The sequence below is a fragment of the Engraulis encrasicolus genome, unplaced genomic scaffold (assembly GCF_034702125.1).
Source record: "Engraulis encrasicolus isolate BLACKSEA-1 unplaced genomic scaffold, IST_EnEncr_1.0 scaffold_32_np1212, whole genome shotgun sequence".
NCBI lineage: Eukaryota > Metazoa > Chordata > Actinopteri > Clupeiformes > Engraulidae > Engraulis > Engraulis encrasicolus.
Window position 1 is genome coordinate 26,280 of NW_026945621.1, and position 23,721 is coordinate 50,000.

At 39.5% G+C, this 23,721-nt stretch overlaps 1 protein-coding gene across 1 annotated transcript in view; it reads left to right on the top strand.

Annotated features, from left to right (window-relative positions):
- The first annotated feature begins 1,769 nt into the window (after positions 1-1,769).
- Positions 1,770-23,721, top strand: part of LOC134443454 (ribonuclease inhibitor-like) — a 22,194-nt gene continuing 242 nt past the window's right edge. Inside the window, exons 1-3 of the mRNA XM_063193233.1 lie at positions 1,770-1,867; positions 23,059-23,232; positions 23,457-23,633. Coding sequence (XP_063049303.1) covers positions 1,770-1,867; positions 23,059-23,232; positions 23,457-23,633 — 449 coding nt within the window. The remainder of the gene's footprint in view (positions 1,868-23,058; positions 23,233-23,456; positions 23,634-23,721) is intronic.

Sequence of the window (23,721 nt, forward strand, 5' to 3'; positions counted from 1 at the left end):
TTTTAGACTTTAGACCCCGCGGCTACCCAGGCATGCACAGCACAGAAATGCTATTAACACCATGTGGATGGTAGAGATGCACTGAAAAGTTCCTGAGTGCAAACAATAGACCTTCCTTAGTTTTAAATCGCAACCTGGCTTTATATGCTTACAACCATTTCCATTAGCTCTGCTCACGGCAACCCAAGAACAGGTCTTTCATAAACAGTTGCTAACCGAGTATGACAAACTGATATCCCATATCGTAACAAGTGCATGTTGTGAGAAACATTCTCCAAAGCTAAATTCTATCGCGTGACATACTTCCGAACATAGCCGGTTTGACATGGCTCACAGCAAGGGTTGCAAATTAACCCACCATGGTGAACATCCGCTAGTTAATAAATCAGCAAGTTAGTACGAACACATGCACCTCTCAAATAACTCACCTTCTTTTTTTCCGCGGTAGCCATAGTTTTGTTTGCCACGGCCGTGGTCAGTGTGATTTGTCTCATCTGTGTATTCTGTTCCACTTGTGTTTCCACACGTTTGCTGTGTTTTGACGTTCTGATATGTCGGAGGATGGACGATTTCCGTTTGTGTTAAATTACAAGGTTGCACGGCGAACAAAATAGTTTCCCCCCGCTTTCGTGGAGGATACCGGGAAACTGTTTCACCCTGTCCTTCGCAACTATGTTAGTTGGGAGGTGACCAGACATGTTTTCGACTGAGAATCCAGGAGGAAGTGAGGAAGGAAGCACATCCCTTTTGAAAGGAAGTTTGTCGACGTCACTGAAGTCAGCGCAACATGGATTGGTTTGCTTCAAAGTGTTCAAAGTTGCGGGAAATCGCGGTGATTGGTTAAAGTTGCGCTCTCGCGCAGAATTTGCGGGAATTCATGGAAGTTGCAAAAAACGTCGCGATCGCACCATCGCGATTTCCTGGGGGGACTGAATAAAGAACAGTGGGATGCAGAGTGATCACTGCATGGAACAGTATTCCAACCTTTATCACACAAATAAGTTCAAAAGCCATTTTTAAAAAACAAGTCGAGATATTTTTAGGAAAGAGTTATTTTTAAGAGGGTAGATGTTTATATTGGTACATTTATATTTATTAGCAGGCTGTATTCAATTGTGTAATTTGAATGCATTTTGGTTATAGACTATTGTAATATGTTATTGTATTGTTTTCTGTATGATCTTCAGATGTAATTTTTAACTCTATGAACTGATTTTATTGAAGAAAAGGACCACAGGAAGAATATGGGGATCAAACAAATAAGCAATTGAACAAATAAACAAGTATATGCTAGGTAAAGAGACAGAATGATTATACATGGAGTAAATTAAAATATAATGTATATATGGTAAGTAATGAGACAAAGAGTGTGTCATGAAGTAGACTAAACACATAATTGGAGTCACCACTGATACATGCAGAAAATGAAAATAAAAATGTATATCTATTTGCTCATTTTTATACTACAGTGGACTACACTTATAGTGGTCACGTTGGGCTGGGCCAACTTGAACACTATAAGCAGTTGATTACTTTATATATTATCTTTTTCCTCATTTTTATACTAATACATACTCCGTGAGTATGTGTGTGTGTGTGCTTGTGTGCGTGTGTGTGTGTGTGTGTGTGTGTGTACGTCACCTTCCTGCGCTCTCTCTCTCTCTCTCTCTCTCTCTCTCTCTCTCTCTAGGCTTATGTCCTGCAGTATAACAGCAGAAGGCTGTGCTGCTCTGGCTTCGGCTCTGGCATTAAACCCCTCATCACAACTGATGTGGCTGCATCTGAATGATAATGACCTCGGAGACTCTGGTGTGAAGCAGATCTCTACTCTACTCAGGAATCCAGACTGTAAACTACAGACACTGTGGTAGGTTGATGAAAGCAGACTAAACACACCATTAGAATCACTATTGATACATAGAGATTAAGACAATAAAAATAGATCTATATCCTCATTTTTGCTCTCAGTGTGTGTGTGTGTGTGTGTGTGTGTGTGTGTGTGTGTGTGTGTGTGTGTGTGTGTGTGTGTGTGTGTGTGTGTGTGTGTGTGTGGTGTGTGTGTGTGTGTGTGGTGTGTGTGTGTGTGTGTTTGTTTGTTTGTTTGTGAGTGTGTGTTACCGTGTGTTTGTGTTTCTCAGTCTCTCTCTCTCTCTCTCTCTCTCTCTCTCTCTCTCTCTCTCTCTCTCTCTCTCTCTCTCTCTCTTTCTCTCTCTCTCTCTCTCTCCAGGCTTTGGTCCTGCAGTATAACAGTTAAAACTCAGTTTCCTGCCCCGACCTCCCCATCTCTCTCTCTCCAGGCTTGGGTCCTGCAGTATAACAGCAGAGGGCTGTGCTGCTCTGGCTTCAGCTCTAACATCAAACCCCTCATCACACCTGACAAGTCTGTATCTACATAATAATAAACTGGGAGACTCTGGTGTGCAGCAGCTCTCTACTCTACTCAGGAATCCACACTGTAAACTACAGACACTGTGGTAAGTTGATGAAACAGACTAAACACACCATTAGAATCACTACTGATACATAGAGATTATGACAATAAAATAGATCTACTGCATATCCTCATTCTTACACTCAGGCATGGTCTGTGTGTGCACGTGCACATTTATGTGTATGTGTATGTGTATGCATGCGTGTGCTGAATGAGTGCACAGTCACTAGCAAAATAGAGGAGTATTGTGTGTGTGTGTGTGTGTGTGTGTGTGTGTGTGTGTGTGTGTGTGTGTGTGTGTGTGTGTGTGTGTGTGTGTGTGTGTGTGTGTGTGTGTGTGTGTGTGTGTGTGTGTGTGTGTGTACGTGTGTGTGTGTGTGTGTGTATGTGTGTGTATGTGTGCGTGTGAGTGTGTGTTTCTCTGTAACTCAGTTTTCTGCCCCCCCCCACCTCCCCATCCCTCTCTCTCTAGGCTTGACTCCTGCAGTATAACAGAAACGGGCTGTGCTGCTCTGGCTTCATCTATAACATCAAACCCCTCATCACACCTGATACGGCTGTGCCTGGGTAATAATAAACTAGGAAACGCTGGTGTGAAGGAGATCTCTGCTCTACTCAGGAATCCAGACTGTAAACTACGGTCACTGGGGTAAGTTGATGAAGCAGACTAAACACACCATTATTGATACATAGAGATAATGACAATAAAATCGATCTACTGTATATCCTCATTCTTTCACTCAGACATAATGCAAGTGTTTACTCTGTTTGTGTGCGTGCGTGCGTGCGTGCGTGCGTGCGTGCGTGCGTGCGTGCGTGTGTGTGCGTGTGTGTATGTGTTTCTCTGTAACTCTGTAACTCAGCTTCTTGCTGTCTCTTCCTGTGTGTGTGTGTGTGTGTGTGTGTGTGTGTGTGTGTGTGTGTGTGTGTGTGTGTGTGTGTGTGTGTGTGTGTGTGTGTGTGTGTGTGTGTGTCTGTGTGTCTGTGTGTCTGTGTGCATGTGTGTGCTGAATGCACAGTCACTAGCAAAGTAGAGGAGTATTGTGTGTGTGTGCGTGTGCGTGTGCGTGTGCGCATGTGTTTCTCTGTAACTCAGCTTTTTGCTGCCCCCCCCGCCCCTCTCTCTCTCTCTCTCTCTCTCCAGGCTTGAATCCTGCAGTATAACAGCAGAGGGCTGTGCTGCTCTGGTTTCAGCTCTAACATCAAACCCCTCATCACTCCTGACAAGTCTGATTCTGGATAATAATAAACTGGGAGACTCTGGTGTGGAGCAGATCTCTACTCTACTCAGGAATCCAGACTGTAAACTACAGTCACTGTGGTAGGTTGATGAAGCAGACTTAACAGGCCATTAAAATCACTACTGATACATAGAGATTATGACAATAAAATAGATCTACTGCATATCCTCATTCTTACACTCAGACAAACTGCAAGTATTTGCTCTTAGTGTGTGTGTGTGTGTGTGTGTGTGTGTGTGTGTGTGTGTGTGTGTGTGTGTGTGTGTGTGTGTGTGTGTGTGTGTGTGTGTGTGTGTGTGTGTGTGTGTGTGTGTGTGTGTATAAGGTGTGAGTGAACACTCACTGGCGGGTTATGCTCTCTTTAGAGCTCGACGGAGATGGGGTGCATTCCAATATGCGACCTTGCGATAAAATAGATAAAATATGTAAAAAAGAAAATAAACTGATAATTAAAGTGGAATGAAGTGGAAGTGCCTGTCAGTGAAGATGAAAAGCAGAAGTGAAAAGGTGTACCCTCAGCTGAGATTTGAAAGTGGACAGTGTAAAACATTATATTTCAATATCTTGCAAGGGCTCAATTGTAAAGTAATTTTCTCATTTGCAAACTGGATGGTGAATGTAGAATAGTCCCCCAAAAATTGTTTTGGCTAGGCTGACAGCGGGGAAACTTTATTGTTTTCTCCACGGAGGAGGGGCCAGGAGGCGGGGCGAGGCCACAAGCACAAGTGGAGGATGCAAGGTCGCATATTGGAATGCACACACAGTCAACGCAGTTAGTTTTGATGTATAGCTCCATTCTAGGTCTACGCCATCCGTTTCCGTCGCAATAAGTTGGGTCATTTATAGAAGTTCCGTGACCGTGGAGAGGAAAGGTTCGTTTCTCACTGGATTTGTCATCTATAAAGGTTTAATAAAGAAAATAGCCGGGGTGCCCCTCACAAAAATGTCTGTCTCTGTCCCTTTGTTTTTTTTTGTTTTTTTGGGTTTTTTTTCTCTGTCCCCTTGTTTCCTGCTCTCTCTCTCTCTCTCTCTCTCTCTCTCTCTCTCTCTCTCTCTCTCTCTCTCTCTCTCTCTCTCTCTCTCTCTCTCTCTCTCTCTCTCTCTAGGCTTCAGTCCTGCAGGATAACAGCAGAGGGCTGTGCTGCTCTGACTTCAGCTCTGACATTAAACCCATCACACCTGACATGGCTGGATCTGGCTTATAATAAACTAGGAGGCTCTGGTGTGAAGCAGATCTCTACTCTACTCAGGAATCCAGACTGTAAACTAGATATATACTATGATAAGTAAAACAGTATGTTCTTTTGATGACTGTAATCACACACACACACGCGCGCACACACACACACACACACACACAAACACACACACACACACACACACACACACACACACACACACACACACACACACACACACACACACACACAGAGTTGTCTATCTCTTCATAGTTCATTTGACTATTTTGTGAACATTTGTGCATGTACTGAACACATTAGAAATATTTTCATTAAACCAAATGGATGTGTATTACAAAAAGGAGACAATCCACACACTTCAGGTCTTTTTTTGTGCAAAGCTTTACTTGACGTCCAAGCTTTATTGTCCTAGACCTTCTTCAGGCCTACTGCTATGGTTGTATATATATTATATTACTCTTGTACTATGGATATTTCTCGTGTTCAGGTGGAAACACAACAGGTGGATAAAAATAAAACTCCATTGTAACATGTGTTTTTTAGCCCCCTAAATTAGATATTTTTAAAGCCGGATTTATGATTGGTGGATTGTAAAACTCTGGCTACGTGGAGACGGAAGGTCAAAACCAATGTGTTTTCAAAAATAGCAGGCAGCGTGGAAACAGCTGCTCAGTGTAACCAGATGGTAAGATGGTTTTGCTCTGTTTAACATGATGGTTGAATGATGTATGTCTCACTGACATAGCCTACTGTAATATATTGCATTGTAAATACTTGACATTGACATGTCTTTAAACGTGTGGTGTAAATATCACTGGCATACTGTATTATTAAACATTCTGATCTGATCTGATCTGATCTGATTTACATGGTTTCATATTTTTTAATTGCGCTGACTTCATGTTATGAGAATGACGGTTTGTTTGTTTGTTTGCTTTATGTTTTTGTTTTTGTGTTTACTAAAAAACTATAAAAAAAAAAAAAGTCAATCACAAAAAATATATATATTTTAATTGCTTTGGTCACTGCATGTGGATGAGTGGGGGAGGAGAGTAAAGGAATGGATGGAGGATGAGGTACTGATGAAGGGATGGAGGAGCGTAAAGGGATGGAGGATGAGGTACTGATGAGTGGGGGAGGAGAGTAAAGGAATGGATGGAGGATGAGGTACTGATGAAGGGATGGAGGAGCGTAAAGGGATGGAGGATGAGGTACTGATGAAGGGATGGAGGAGCGTAAAGGGATGGAGGATGAGGTGCTGATGAAGGGATGGAGGAGCGTAAAGGGATGGAGGATGAGGTACTGATGAAGGGATGGAGGAGCGTAAAGGGATGGAGGATGAGGTGCTGATGAAGGGATGGAGGAGCGTAAAGGGATGGAGGATGAGGTACTGATGAAGGGATGTGTAGAAGGGGTAAAAGGATGAAGTTTTGGTAACACTTTATAATAATGGATGCAAAAAAGCATTATAAAGACTTCATAAATAATTAAAGACAGTGGTTGAGGGACCAAGACAGTGTCCGGCACAGGGGGCCATCATTTCTTGATCCGCCCCTGCTTGTATTACATATTTTGGAGATCAAAAACCAAGAAAATGTGTGTTCTCATGCTTGTCCAAATCCAGAGAATTGTGTGTAGTGTTTAGGGAAAAGTCTGCTTGAGTGTAAAAAATGAATTGTGCTTATAGTTCAGTTACATTGGTTAGGGGAGTTGGGACATGGGTGAGGTGTTTCCAGAATAGTGTGTGAAGTACCAGAAACGGTGTGGAAACAATCGAGAAAAACTGTAAAGGGCTGATATCACATAAAGGTAAGCCATGTGGTGTCCATACAAACAAACATGTGATGTTGAAAAGTGGGAAAGGAAAACCCTACTGATCAAGGCACTTCAATCACAACAGCAGTGAACTGTGTTTATTCATTGGTTGAGTGTAGTACACAAACACAGCCAATTAGTCGGAAAGAAATGAGAAAGAAACTCTGAGGATGTAACTCTGGGCTGGTCTAAAGCTGCAATGTTTGACATGATGAATGAAATGAGTTCTTTGTGTAATCGGGGCCATATTTCAGATGTAATGGCCTTTGGATTAATTCATACTGCAGCTTCTTAATTTCCTTATTGACGTGTTAGCTTGACGCTTGTCAGACTCCCTGGTATCAAAAACACCAAAAATAAATCCACTAGTCCACTTTCTTATTTTAAACGTTTACTTGAAAACTTAAAACAACATTACAAAAACATAAAAGATATCCACTAAATAAGGCTTCCAAAGTCCAAAGGAGAGCCTGAGAAGGGCAAGGTCAAAAAAACTATTGCGCTCCAATCTCCTTCTGAAGTAGTCATTACACTGTTGTCTCGACACTGGTCCCTCATGAACAAGGTTCTTTTTTATTGCACTTTCATTTCCACATTTCACAGCACAACTGCAATATGACACTCTTGCTAACTCGTCTAACCAGTTCCTTCTACTGACTCGTGACTTGACTAAAGCTGGCCACACCTGATAAATGAGCAGACGAACAAGAAGACGTGGAGGAGAGAGCAAGAACATACAAGTAGGTTTGTCTTCCATAATTTACCGTGACTTTATTTCAAGAAATTAGTGATGTCGGCGTGACATTGTACATTAAAATTGAGACTAGGATACACTACCCTACGGTTGAGTGAGTGAGCAAGCAAGCAAGAGAGACAGAGATAGAGAGAGCATGGAATTGGAATTGTGTAGCATGGAATTAACTGTCTGTCTGTCTGTCTGTCTGTCTGTCTGTCTGTCTGTCTGTCTGTCTGTCTGTCTGTCTGTCTGTCTGTCTGTCTGTCTGTCTATCTATCTATCTATCTATCTATCTATCTATCTATCTATCTATCTATCTATCTATCTATCTATCTATCTATCTATCTATCTATCTATCTATCTATCTATCTATCTATCCCTGTATATCTAAAATACTGTAGCCCTCACAAATGTGGTTTGAGTAGCCAAGCCTAAGTAGGCCTATAGTTTAGATGTGGACATGATTATTGTATAGATAGATAGTTAGATAGATAGATAGATAGATAGATAGATAGATAGATAGATAGATAGATAGATAGATAGATAGATAGATAGATAGATAGATAGATAGATAGATAGATAGATAGATAGATAGATAGATAGATAGATAGATAGATAGATAGATAGATAGATAGATGATTACTTTCATTTTTATGAGCACATAGGCACAGGGATGGCTCCAAAGCGTTAAAGTTCTTTTTTGTAGTAGGCCTGCAGTTTAAAAAAAAACACAAGATGGGCAAATAAACCCAAAGGGCTCTGCTCTAGTTTCTGAGGAGGTGAAGAGTTTCTTGGTCATTATTTCCCCTTGGCACACAGCCAGCTAGCTGCAATCCTTTATCAGTGAGACAATTGTTTTCTTTGCTTCCCCATTCCTCCCACTCTTCGAGCTGCAGAGTTACATGTGCAGTATGTTTCTGTTTTATTGTTGAGAATTACAGTAATGCTGCCGTCAGTGATTCAGAAAAAACCCAGAAATGACGTAACTACTGACGAAATTGTGGTGTCTGGCTAAATGTGCACACTTGGAGCAGTGCACCAGAAACAATGAGTGTGCACCGACCCTCTTCACACTGTTGATATTGTTTATTGCCCAACATAGGCCTATATTCTGTGAAATTAAATACTTTAGGACTTTTTTTTTGCTGATGTGTGTCCTTGATTTTGAACTACATTGTGATTATAATATCAAATACATCATACAACAGTGCTTACACCGCCAAAAGATGATCTTGAGGTAAATCTTGAAGTTTGTTGTTTTGGCACATGCACAAGCAAATGCAGCAGCCATGGCTATGACGTAAATTGCATAAAATTAGGTGTACTCTGGTATCATTGGCTTTGCTACTTCCACACAAGATCAANGTAAACACATAACGACCTAACATTGCGTCACTGAGCGTTCAGGGCTATTTTCCCTAGTCAGGATGTCAGGATTCCTGAGAAAATGAAGGCGGCATAAGTGCCAGTCTGACTGGCTTGTTGAGTGCTGTTGTATTTGCACCATGTGCCTGGAAGAAGAATGTTTTTTAGCTTTGCCCATTTGGTTCAGCACCTGTTGCAGTATTGAGATATGCACACATTCTCTCTCTCTTATTTAGGAAAGCATTTTGATTTTACATGCTGAGACTGAATCTGGCTATTTGTGTTCAGGTAATGAGGAGTCATTTGAGGAGGAAAGGGTCAGGATGAGTTTCCCGGGCAACCAGGAGTACCAGCTGGGACAAGATTCACAATCAGAGGAATCTCACAGGTAAGGGAGTTACAACTAAGAAATATTTGACTTACATTGCTGTTTAAACTTCAACTTATCAGAGACTAACTGCAATGAACTTCTTCATACTGTAACTCATAAAATGTAATGTAATGCTGCTGAAAAAGACAACAATTACATTCTAGCAGGTACTCCGGGAAGGGAGCAACTTTTCAATGTATCATCTACAATGTCTTGAGCTCATGCACAACCAAAATGAGGCAGATCTGGTGCAAGATTTAGGTTGATTGTTTTACATCTGTCATCTGATCTGGCCTGTGAATATGTATGGTGGATATATGTACATTGCTGTGTGTCTTTGTGTCTTCTTCTGTACAGGTATTTATGTATATATGCTACTTGACACCTTAATTTCCGGGATCAATACATGATACTCTACTCTGTTTATTCCAGCAAGAAGGGAGCAGACTCTGATGTGTCCAGAGCTCCTTCCATGATGAGTGACCGGTCAAAAGATGATGGCCCTTACATGGCAGAAGAGGAAATGTATTAGACTGGCACTGGTAAACTCTTTTAACCCATTATGAAAGACTGATGATTTATTTATTTATTTGTGTATTCTAGTGGGAAAGGAGCAGTCTTTGGTGTGTCCAGTGCTCCATCCATGATCAGTGACCGGTCAAAAGATGATGGCCCTTACATGGCAGAAGGGGAAAGGTAGGCACCCTTATAAATCATCTCACTGATTCTTGAGAAAGTGGCTAAAACAGGTTGTAATCTTGAAAGAAAAAAAACGAAGTGAATTACAAAATAATATGGTATATCCTCGTAGACAAAGGTCTTGGCTTTTCAGAAATGCACAAGGCCAATCTCCCCATTTTCCATTTTTTTCAGAAATCAGGTTTTTCTCCGATCATACCTTGTTTTTTGTCAACATCGTCAGACACAATTAAAAGCAATAAAAAGTGTATTGATTTGGTTGCATATGTATCTGGAGTTTTTAAGTGATTGTGTGTGTTTTTTGGTTCACACATACACCTTTAAATGTTGAAAATTCACTTTCATTCTATTTTAATACTGCTTCATGTGTTCTAATTTAAAAATATGTGCTGTCAGACAATGCTTACTTAATGGCTAAATAGATCAAACAATTTTTTGTAATTTCACAAATATTCGTGTAGGCTTAAATTTGCTATTACTTTGATAATTCAACAACTACAAAGGAAAATTTTGTAAGCACATTCATTTAAAATGTCCAAAACTCCTTCTTACGGTGGTGACTTAAGAACTGACGGTGGTGACAGTAATCTGAAGGTGGTGAAAGTGACCTAATTATTACCTACATTTAGCAAAATAAATAGCCCTCTCAAGTCAATGACATCTAGCATAAACACTTAATTTTTGTGTGTGCACAGTATGTTTGTGCATGTGTTTTTTCTTCATTTGTTAGATACTCTAGGAAGTAGGCCTAGATTATTGAAAATGTGGCATAAACAGGTTTTAAGTTGTTCAAATCCAAAGGTGTATTATCATAGATGAACGTCTTGGCTGTGCAGTGAATGTATTGGCCAAGCTCCCCATGTTTTACATTTTTCATAAAATGGGCTCTTTCTTGGTTTTGTCACCAGCGTCAGACAGAATTAGAAGTAAAAAAACAAGTTTACTGTATTTAAGGGAATTACTTTTACAATTCAACATAATTGTAGATACTTATTGGAAGCATATTCTTAAAACTTGTCAAAAACATGTAAAACACATGCTTTTTGTGAACTACATCAGATGTCACCACCGTCAGGTTTTGTGACAAAAAACCCTCCAAATGCACCTCAGTGGAGGCTGGAGTATAAGTTTGGGTCACAATTATTACTAACATGTCTGTAATGTTTCATTAACCAGCACAATTTAGTAAAATATGGAACAAGATGATGAGCGGAAAAAAATCTGACGGTGGTGATATCTGACGGTGTGAGACAAAAAAACAGTCTTTTACATATTGTGCATTTTTTGCTCACATTAGCCACTTCTTTTTCACTCTGTTTCTTAGGGGCTTCATGACGCTTCTGAAAAAGTATATATAATTAACATTAATGTAACAATAATACTATTAAAACCCCCGACAGTGTTGACAGTTTATGGTTGGGACAGTACCAGTGTCCAAACAAATTATCAAATTGAGGAGAAATTAGTAAACTTACAGGAGCTTCAGTGATGGTGAAGTACTCAGTAGATCTAAAGGTTTGAAAAGGGGTCCTAAGTAATGACAATGACCTTGCGCATACCTGATTTTATTGTCTTTTAAAAAAAATCTGACGGTGGTGACTAATATGCTGGACACACTTTGAGCAATCAGAAAATAGTAGTAAATATTGCTTTACACGCACTATGTGCATATCTGCAGAACCACTTCAATATGGACTTTCACATCATGGTGATATTATTCAATAATATCAGTGATTTTTACATTTTAAGTCAATTGAAATGATGATGTCTGTCCTTGGGACAGCTGTTTTTACAGGGTGTGGGCAGGTTTATAGCCATGAAAAGTAATAAAATTACACTTAAATATTTCAAACGACTGTACATTTATGAAACAGACCCCTGTGTCTTTACCTGGATTCATTTTGTTCATGAAAATGTACACTCGCCTCCAAAAGAGTTGTCGCCTATCCATCTGTTTGGAATAACAGCTAATACTGTAACCTGACTTTCAATTAATCACTTGGCTTCAGAAGTCACTCATATGAAAGCTACAACCCTCTCGAATGAAAATGAATGTACAAAAATAAATGTCATGCACCAAAGAAAGATTGACCCTTTAATGAACACAGACAGGGCAGATTTTGACAAGACAAAAGTTTTGTCGCCTATCGAACATAATGTGAAAATGAGCAGATAAGTCACTTCAAAACACTTCAAATACGCAGATCGGGTGTCATACTTAATCACTGATTCACTCACACCTCTCCAGAAAATCGACTTTGGCCTTAGGTGTATGTTTAGGGTCATTGTAATCATGGAAAGCAAAACAATGAAAATCAATGGAGTTCAATGACAGATGGTGACATATTCGCTATTCGTAGAGCAATACATGTTTAACTTCATGATGTAATCAATGATAAAAGCCCTCACACACCATTTCTCTTTTTTCATATTCTTCATCTCCAACACCATATAGTTTTGATGCTATCAGTTCTAAAATGGTTCATCTTGGGATCTTGACTTCAGAGTATGAGTCCCATTAGCCTTCATTTTTGTCAGAATTAGGCCTGACATACTCTTGGCTGGCTTTTTTGAGACAGGACAGTGGGAGAGACTTATTTGGTGTTAAAGGTGAAGAATTTGGAATAAATACATGGTGCCTAAAGTCAAACATGGGAGGGATACAGCTCTTATGTGGAGCTGCATGCATGCTGCTGGTGTGTGAGGGCTTTTATCATTGATTACATCATGAAGTTAAAAATGTATTGCTCTACGAATAGCAAATATGTCACCATCTCTCATTGAACTCCATTGATTTTCATTGTGTTGCTTTCCATGATTACAATGACCCTAAACATACACCTAAGGCCAAAGTTGATTTTCTGGAGAGGTGTGAGTGAATCAGTGATTAAGTATGACACCCGATCTGCGTATTTGAAGAGTTTTGAAGAGACTTATCTGCTCATTTTCACATTATGTTCGATAGGCGACAAAACTTTTGTCTTGTGAAAATCTGCCCTGTCTGTGTTCATTAAAGGGACAATCTTTCTTTGGTGCATGAAATTTATTTTTGTACATACATTTTCATTCGGGAGGTTTGTAGCTTTCATATGAGTGACTTCTGAAGCCAAGTGATTAATTGAAAGTCAGGTTATTAGCTGTTATTCCAAACAGATGGGTAGGCGACAACTCTTTTGGAGGCGAGTGTATATTAGAGCAAAGAAATTATTCAACTGAAGCTTCAGCCTTTGTATAGCCATATAATAAGGAAAATTCTAAAAACGTCATGACATGTTTCCTCCCTCTTTGTTCATCAGGATGACTTCCATTTCATATTCTCATCATCTGTCTAGGACCACTGTGCCATGATATCAACAAATATTGAGCAATAACATAGGAAATGCTACCCTCACAATATGCTTCGTTGGCTATCGCAGGGGTGCCCTATTTATTTATATAATATATTATATTTTAATACTATAAATGTTTATATTGTGAATATTCTAGGTCTGCTGACCATGGCCTGCCCAAAGACACAAAATACAAAAATCAGAGTTGGAAAATTACATGAACAATGGACATTATAATGTTGAGTATCTCATGGATCCTCTCGGGGTCATAAATGACCCCAGAGGTGTTTTGATTATAAATCCTACATAGATGGTCCAAATCTCACAAAAATCATTCACAACATGCACAATTTGCTATTACTTTGATAATTCAAAGCATGCACACCATATGTATTGACAAACTCCTAGAAGGACAAGTTTTTCTGATGAAAATTGCCGGAATGGTGTATGAAAATATGTGCCCGGGGTCATAAATGACCCCAGTCGGTCGCTTTAGGGTTAAGTATGACTCCCAATCTGCGATTTTGAAGTGTTTTGCAGAGACTTATCTGCTCATTTTCACATTATGTTCCATAGGCGACAAAACTTTTGTCTTGTGAAAATCTGCCTGTCTGTGTTCAATAAAGGGTCAATCTTTCGTTGGTGCATGAAATTTATTTTTGTACATTAATTTTCATTCGAGAGGGTTGTAGCTTTCATATGAGTGTCTTCTGAAGCCAAGTGATTAATATAAAGTCAGGTTATTAGCTGTTATTCCAAACAGATGGGTAGGCGACAACTCTTTTGGAGGCGAGTGTAGTTTATTTTCAACAGAATTGGCAGTTTATTGCAGAGACATGTTTTAGCCGCTTTCTCAAGAATCAGTGATCTACAATGTCTTGAGCTCATGTATAACCAAATGAGGCGGATCTGGTGCAAAATTTAGGTTGATTGTTTTACATCTGTCCTCTGTTTGATCTGACTTGTGAATATGTATGGTAGATACCGGCATATGTGCAATGTTGTGTGTGATGTCTTTGTGTCTTCTTTGTTAATGTATGTATGGTACTCGACACCTTAATTTCAATACATGATACTCAACTCTACTCTGTTTATTCCAGCAGGAAGGGAGCAGACTCTGATGTGTCCAGAGCTCCATCCATGATGAGTGACCGGTCAAAAGATGATGGCCCTGACATGGCAGAAGATGAGAGGTATTAGACTGATATTGGGAAACTGTTTTAACCCATTTTAGAAGAAAGATTGTTTATTTGTTCATTTGTGTATTCTAGTGGGAAAGGGGCAGGGTCTGGTGTGTCCAATGCTCCATCCATGATGAGTGACCAGTCAAAAGATGAACCACCTTACATGGCAGAAGAGGAAAGGTATTAGACTGGTACTGGTAAACTCTTTTAACCCATTATGAAAGACTGATGATTTATTTATTCATTTGTGTATTCTAGTGAGAAAGGAGCAGACTCTGGTGTGTCCAGAGCTCCATCCATGAAGAGTGACCGGTCAAAAGATGATGGCCCTGACATGGCAGAAGGGGAAAGGTAGGCACCCTTATAAAAATCGACCATAGTAAACCATGGTTTTCATTCGTTTTTGAGCATGGTTCGGCACTTTTTTTTTCCTATGGCTCAATCATTGTTTGACTATAGTTTAACTATAAAATTACTGAATAAATGAATGAATGAATAAAAAAGCACTCATCATATTTCTCTTTGTTCTTTTAATCGGCTCACAAACGTTTCTGGTTTGCACCCTTCTTCAGTGTGAAATGCAGAGTTCGCCTTTGAGTCCAGTATTTGTGACTTAAAGAAACTGTTACCCACAATGACACTGTAGGTGTCTCCAAAAGACAGTGCAGCCACCAGAGGGAGACACTGTGGATACAAATCATTACAAGAATTGGTCATGTTACAAATCAGTCAAGAAATCTCAATGTCCATGTTTTGTGAGAAAAGACAACAAAAACATCTGAAAATGTTTGAAACCCCAACAAAAACACTCTTAAACAAAGAAAAGTTAATAAACAATTTGGAACACATGCTTCTTAAAAAAAGCGCAATGAAAGTGAAAATCGTAGCACAGATTTATCACAGATATGTATTTACAGTATCACAGAAAACATAAAAAAACAAGACAGTATAATTTGTTCATTCATCCCTTTTGGGATGCGTGTGTCCAGAGTGTGAATCCAGTACGGCTCCCTTTCCAAAAGTAAATGATCCCTATCCCCACCCCTGCATGGTGTCTCCACCAGCTCAATTCCATGTATTTTAAATTGGTTGTGTTTTAGCAGGTTAAAATGTCTTGTGACAGATGATTTCTCGTCACAGTTGCGTATGGATGATCTGTGTTCACAGATCCTGGTTTTCCCCACCTAATAGAGATTACATTTCAATATGTAAACGTGGGTCGTATTCTATGTTATAATGCAGTTCACTACATATGCCTCCTCTGTGCTGGGGTGCGTGAAAGTTTTTCTGCATAGCATAAAAGTGTACGCAATTATGGCAATAACATATGGTGTTATTTCTTTTTAAATTATTGTTATTTTGTTTTCTATTACAATTTACTACTGTATATGTATATACATTTCCCCCCCTGCTTATGTGGCAATTAGCTGACGTCATGACAGGTCTTTTAGAAATCACCCTGCCTACAGGTATATCCTCTGTGAGACGCTGAGGAAGGCCGAAACATCTGTCTGTGTCATGCTAATCGACTAAAAATAAAACAAAAAATACATTTGAGTGTGCAGCTTTTTCTACAAGAAATGTAGAAATGCTTGTTTGCTCGGACCTGAAAACATTTTCCAGTTGAGCACATTTTTTGAAAAAGGCATTATGGCATGTAGATATATTGCATTATATTTAGACATGGCACCTGTTGTAGTTTGTTCTGTTACCAAAATGACAATGACTACAAACCATGTCATATGTATTAAGTTCATTATGTCTAACTGTTTAAACTTAAAGTTTTCTTTAGGTTTTCTTTTGCCTTTAGACATGTTAAAGTTTTTATGTTTTACCTGACATGTTTCGACTGTGTTACTTCCGTCTTCATCAGAGGGTCACAGTGATGTTGATGAGTGACATGCTTTAAAAACCATGAACAGGGGGTGATGAGGGGGCATACATGCTCTCACACACCTGGACCACCATCCTAAGAGGACAACTCTAACAGCAGGTGTGACCAACCTGTCATTATTGACATCAGCTGATTTTAAAGCACGTCACTCACCAACATCACAGTGACCCTCTGATGAAGACGGAAGTAACACCGTCGAAACATGTCAGGTAAAAGATAAAAACTTTTCCATGTCTTAAGGCAAAAGAAAATCTAAAGTGTTTAAGTTCAACAGTTAGACATAATAAACCTAATACATCTGACATGGTTTGTAGTCATTGTCATTTTGGCAACAGAACAATTACAACAGGTGCCATGTCTAAATATAATGCAATATATCTACATGCTATAATGCCTTTTTCAAGTCAGGTAAAAGATAAAAACTTTTACATGTCTTAGGGGTCTTACACATCAAGGCGGTAAAGCGTTGCGGAACGGCCGCGTTTTTTACCGGCGTCGGTGAAAATACATTGAAACACATCTGTCCTTACACACCAACCGGTAGTCGGGCGTCAGCAGCGCGGGAGCCGGCTCTGCGCCGCGCTGCATTATGGAATGGAACTCGAGCGTATTTTTCATGCCGGCGATCGGCGGTGTCTCATTCAAATGAATGGCAAAGTAGCATGCTAGCTTTGGCTGTGGCTAGGGTTTTGAATAGGACTGGCCGCGCATGCCGACGCTGTCAGTGTGCAAGGCAGAGAAAAGCACGCCGGCCAAAACTAAGCAGAAAGACGTGGTTACGTCAATGGTGTTAACGGTCAAAATTGACCGCCTACACAAAAAAGGTAATAATACACTGATTAAAAATCTGATTTGCATATTTTGTGATTAATACCTTTTAGACATCCTTTTGAAACATTTCCAAGGTGATTTAAATGTTATTCTGCTTTGTTTTAGTGATTTGTAGGCTTTTTTTCACCAATTCGTTTTATTAACCCTCTGGAGTCTATAGGGCCTCTCAGAGGCTTTCAAGCATTTTGGAACAACTTTACTTTTTTAAAGTATTTGAACTAACTGTAAACATCTATACTAATGTGGCACATATGGTTGTATTCTGAAAAGGCTAACAAAAAAGAATATGAGAGTAAAGTGAATGTAACATAACTGGATATAACTTTGGGAGATAAGTTAAGATAAATTAATGGTCCTGTCATTTTTCACCGAAACACCATGAATGTAACAAGTTGGTGTATCTTCCACAATTCTTTAGGAATTTCATTATATTTCATTTTGACCATTTGAATAGGTTAGCTGGAGGATATCATGAAGTGTCATTTGTGTATGATGAAAAATAGAGAAGTTATTTAAGAATGAAGTTTCAAAACGGTAGTTTTTGACCGTAATTCAATCAGAGGTTTAAGGCAAGAGAAAACCTAAAGTGTTTAAGTACAAACCATGTCTACTGAATAGTGCAACTGATGAGTGATGCACATTATGGAACTGGTTATGCTGCTATATTAGTTATCTACCCCATCCCATTCAGTGATACTGTCACATTTTTCAGAATCTGTCACATTTTCAGGTTGTTAATTGTCCTTTACCATCAGGGAGCAACCGATAAGGTGTGAACATGGCACCAACAGTCAGGATGAGCAACGGAATCTACCTCATATCTTTGAGGTAAGAGATTCAGAGTTTCCATCTGACTTCACCCTTACACTATAACATCACAGCACAGCATCCCTTTCCCTTAAGGCGTTAAGGTGTACTAACTACAATTGAATTATTCATTCATTGACGGATTGATTTCATTTATATCTTATAAGCCTTATATTAGCACTTGAACAATGCAACATGGATTACAAACTGTCTTGGAATGACGTACATATTTATTAGCCAAATTAGGTCTAAAGCTCTTAACCCATTGAGGTCTAAGTGCCCTTGAGAGGGCAATTTGACATGTCTCCAAAAACAAATCTGTAACTCTGTGAGTTTTTGTCATTGAAACACATAAGCCACATAAGCTGAGAGAGGTAGGTGCGCCACTTTTGAAAACTCCTATTGTATCGTACCTGTGCTACCTAATGGAACTGTGAACCACTAGATCGACTTGTATGGGTACACACACCACGGCCAAAGCGTTCAAAAGGGTTTTAATGCATGCTAGGAGCTTTAAAACAGGTCAAATACGTGCCCGACGGGCCAGGGTTTAACCGAAAACAGCGCAATTGAACAACTTTGCGCAGCACGCATGAAAATTTCTCGCGGTTTTCCCTTTCATCCTTTTCCCTGGGTCCACCCAAGATGGGATATGAATCCAAACTGGCCTGAATTGTCCTTTAAGAGTTCTGCAAAAAGGAAAGAGTGCCCTGTAAAAATTTTGAAAATGTTTTCGCAAAAACATGAAGATGTAATGAGTGTGACGGACTTGTACGTTGATGGCTAGTCGCCCCCTTACTGACTATGTGCTCCTGTCAGAGAACCGCTGTGATATTAGGTGATATTGAGAGATTTATTGACATTCAGGCATCAAAAGGTGTTCTTCATTGAACTGTTGCATACAAAACCCAATGTATGGTTGCAAGTTTAGTAATTATTAAGATTATGTGCATTACAGAATGTGTGTGTGGTTTCTGCAAGATAAACATACCTGTATACAGAAAGAGTAATTAGAAACTATACAGCCAAATTCAACATAATACTAAAATATGCGTAACATTGTTCCATAATAATTAGGTAGTCAAATATACACATCAAGTTACATTTACATAGTAATATAATTGCACCTCAGTAACATTAATGTGGCAAGGAAACAGAATTACTGCAAGTGGCAAGTAATACAATAATAATACAAGAGAGAACTAGCCACTTATAGGGTTAATACAGAGAAAATTAAGTGTAGTACACTTAGTGTCCACAGGGTGCAGGGCTTGACACTGGCACCTACCAACCAGCCAAATGCTGGTAAAACTTGTCTGTGGCTAGTAATACTTTCAATGTCACTAGCCAATTTGGCCATGCATCTGCAGATGCATTTTGGAGGTCCTAGCTATTTCCTCACATATGTGTTTACTAGCCTTTCCAAGTTATTGGCATGGCTGATTGAAGCCTCATACATGCTTAATGGCCACAGCAGCCTTGCTTCCACACATCAGACCACTTGAGTAGTAGTTGAGTAACAGTAAATATTGAAAGACTGCATGTCATGGTATATACTTTAGGTGCTCGAGGAGAGGATCATCACCTTTTTAAAGAACGAGATGGAAAGATTTCAAAAAATGCTTAGCCAAGACTACCAGGAAGACTTTGAGATGCAATCAGAGAATGAGAGTGATGCCAGAGAGGGGGTACTCAAGATGGTGCTGCACTTTCTCTGTAAGATGAATCACCAGGATCTTGCTGACAAATTAAAAGAAAGTAAGAATGAATTATTTTTCCTTTGTTAGTAACATGTCATAACATGAAATAGCAACATTATTTTACAGTTTTTCTCGATTGGTTTGGCTCATTTCTTGAAACTGAGATGACATTCCTATAACCATTGGGTCATTTGGCCAAACATTCTTACACTTCTGCACAACAGTTCAGATAACTAGCAAAATGTCATATACCTCCCAAAACACCTCATTCTTGCATCAGCACTAAACCGTCTCACATATAAATAGTCAGTGCCATCAAAATGGCATAGATCCTTCTCAATTGCTTTGGCTCATTTGCATTCATTTAGTCCTTCTGTCAAAATAAACTGGATGGTTCAGCATAACTACATGAATCCGTATCACTTGCTCGTATCACTCCAAAAACAGTTTACCCCTGTGTCAAAACTAAATTCCTTCCCAACATATATCATCAGTACCCCCAAAATAAATTGTCCCTTTGCCATTGTGTAAGCACTGCCAGTCAAAATGGTTAGGTGTTTTATCTACGTTCAGCTAACAGATTTCGACTATGTATAAAAATGAAAAAGTGAGTGAAACCATTGAAGTTTGACAACACAGATGATTTACCAAGGACATTTATCAGTAACTTTCTTTACTGTAAATTCATATACAGAGAGTAATGCTCATATATCACAGGTTTCTCATGGGTTTGGCTCATTTCTCAAAACAGAGATAACATTCACAAAATAACATGGACAAATGCCAAAGCAACTAGCAATTGTTCAAAACAGAATGTCGTTTGAAAAAATGTCATGAAATTAGCCAAATAACAGAGGAAACTGTAGTATACACGGTTGTAAAATTATTTTCTACTAACTAGTAAAGTTACAATACCATCTGACCTGTTGAACATTTACTATGTAATGAAATTCTTAAAATATGATGTCCTTGACTGTTTTGGGAATTGCGTAGACCACTTTGCATATGATGACTTACACAATGAAATAATGCTGATGTGTTTTGGAGAGGGCAACCATTAGACTGAGAATTGTCTAATTCGTTTAGATAAGCAAGGTCAATTTTTTTGGAAAATGTGCTAAATCTGTGCTGAATGTGTCAACTGAAGGGTATTTGTACATATCCATCTGCAGAGATGTACTAAACATTTGAGACATGTAAAAAGCATTTGATATCTGATGAAAGCAATGAAAAATGCCATTCTGTTTTGGGAAATTGCAAGTTGGTTTGGGGATTTGTCCGTGTTGTTTTGAGAATGTCATCTCAGTTTCGAGAAATTAGCCAAACCAATCGAGAAAAACTGTAAAAAACACATTCACTTTGTCTTTCTTTCTCTCTCTCTTGGTCTACATCACTGGTTGTTTATATTGTCTTTGTTTTCAACTAGATGAGCTCAATAAAGCTTGTCAGAATGACTTGAAAAGAAATCTCAAAAATAAGTACCAGCAAGTATATGAAGGAATAGTCAAGCAAGGAAGTTCTGTTCTGCTGGAAAAAGTCTACACAGACCTCTACATCATTGAAGGAGGAAGTGAGAAAGTAAATGACGAACATGAAGTCAGACAGATTGAATACAGATCCAAAACAAGACAAGCTGGGCAGGACAAACCAATCAAATGTGCAGACATGTTTAAGCCTTTGTCTGGTCATGTAAAACCAATTAGAAGAGTTCTCACAAAGGGGGTGGCTGGTATCGGCAAAACTATCTCTGTGCACAAGTACATCCTGGACTGGGCTGAGGGAAATGACAACCAAGAGATCAATTTCATCTTCCCACTGTGCTTTCGGGAGCTCAACCTCATGAGAGACAAGGAGTGCTCTTTGATGGATCTTCTTCACCACTTCTTTCCAGAGACAAAGCAGTTAACCAATTACATTCAAAAGAAACATAACGTGCTGTTTGTCTTTGATGGTCTGGATGAGTGTCGACTTCAACTCAACTTTCATAAAAATGAACGTTTGACTGATGGAAAAGTAATCACCACACTGGATGTACTCTTGACAAATCTCATCAAGGGAAATCTGTTCCCCTCTGCTCTACTTTGGATAACCTCTCGACCAGCAGCTGCCAGTCAAATTCCTCTCGAGTATGTTGACCTGGTAACAGAAGTGCAAGGGTTTACTGACTCACAAAAGGAAGAGTACTTCAGGAAGAGGATGAACAATGAGGGTCTTGCAAGCAGAATCATTGCGCACATTAAATCATCAAGGAGCCTCTACATCATGTGCCACATACCTGTGTTCACTTGGATTGCTGCTACAGTTCTTGAGATGATTTATTCATCAGGAAACACAAAGGTTCCAAAGACTTTGACGGAAATGTACAATTATTTCCTCATTTTCCAAACTAGACAGAGCAACATCAAATTTGACAATGTGCATGACCTTGAGTTGCAATGGAACCATGAGCTGATCCTCCATCTTGGAAAGCTGGCCTATGAACAGTTGGAGAAGGGCAATCTGATCTTTTATGAAGAAGACCTCAGAGAGTGTGGAGTTGATGTCAAAGAGGCAGCAGTATATTCTGGCATGTGCACCCAGATCTTCAGAGAAGAATCAGGGATCTTTCTTGGGACAGTGTTCTCCTTTGTGCATCTCAGTATTCAGGAGTATCTCGCTGCTCTGTATGCACTGCTGATGATGACGGTTGAAAGGAAAGATATAATATCCACACAGCATCCGCCTCCAACGATGACCTCGATGAACACCTTGCATAAGAGTGCTGTGGACAAAGCTTTGGCTTATGAAGATGGACGCTTTGATCTCTTCCTTCGGTTCCTTCTCGGCCTCTCTCTGGAGTCCAATCAGACTCTCCTGCATGGTCTGATGAGAAGAAGAAAGATGGGTGTTATGGGCAAGATCAGGACGTCTTTTGGCCCAGCTGGCAATGATAAAACAGTCAGTTACATTAAGGATAAAATCAGGGAGAACCCTTCATCAGAAAAGATGATCAACCTCTTCCACTGTCTGAATGAACTCAATGACCACTCCTTAGTTGAGAGGATTCAGAGCTTCCTTAGTGCAGGGACACTTTCTGAAGCCCAGCTCTCACCTGGCCAGTGGTCAGCTCTAGTGTTTGTACTCCTGACATCAGACCAGAATCTGGATGTGTTTGACCTGAAGAAGTTCATCAGGTCTGATGAAGCTCTCCTGAGGCTGAAGCCAGTAGTGGAGGAATCCCACACAATTCTGTAAGTACAATGTTACCACATGATATTTATTATGTGAAGTGAAGTGACACATGAATATAGCAGCAAGGGTAATATAGCTCCACAGACTGGTTACAACCCTGTAGGTTAAATGTTACCAAACGATTGGCTCTGTTATGTGAAACATTTTAATAGTTTTTTTTCTATTGACAGTATAGCAGTAGTATTAAGCAAGCTTGTTAATAGAACTGGTTGCGATTTACATTTAGGGTCGACAACTGCGGGCTCACGGATCAGAGCTGTGCAACACTCGCATCAATGCTCTGCAAAGAGTCATCAAAGCTCAAACACCTGGATCTCAGTAGCAACCACATTGGAGATGCTGGAGTCCTACTGCTGTGTAGTGGACTGAAGAGCCCCAACTGTACACTGGAGACACTGAGGTCAGATATTGCAGTAATATTATTACGGTTTTAGAAAATCCCTGTCATTCATTACAGTACATTAATAACCAATTACTAATTAATTTATTTGTACCACCTGACATCTGAACCCATCGTGTCCATGTAAACATTGAGCAACATCAGACTATAGAAACACTGCATTCAGATCAGACAACCAGATTAGGTCTATTACGATCAAGACAAAATTTAACCTTTCTCTCCAGCTTGTCAGATTGTGGTGTAACAGGTGAAGGATATGCTGCTCTGGCTGCAGCTCTCAAATCAAACCCCTCCTCACACCTGGAGGAGCTGGACCTGAGAGGAAACGACCCTGGAGACTCTGGAGTGATGTCACTCACTGATCTATTACAGGACCCTCAATGTAAACTAAAGAGACTGAGGCAAGAACATTTTTGATCAATGTTTTTTTTAAGTTGCAAAGGGGGATTATTGAAAGTAACAGTTGACATTGTGCTTGCTCAGCAATAA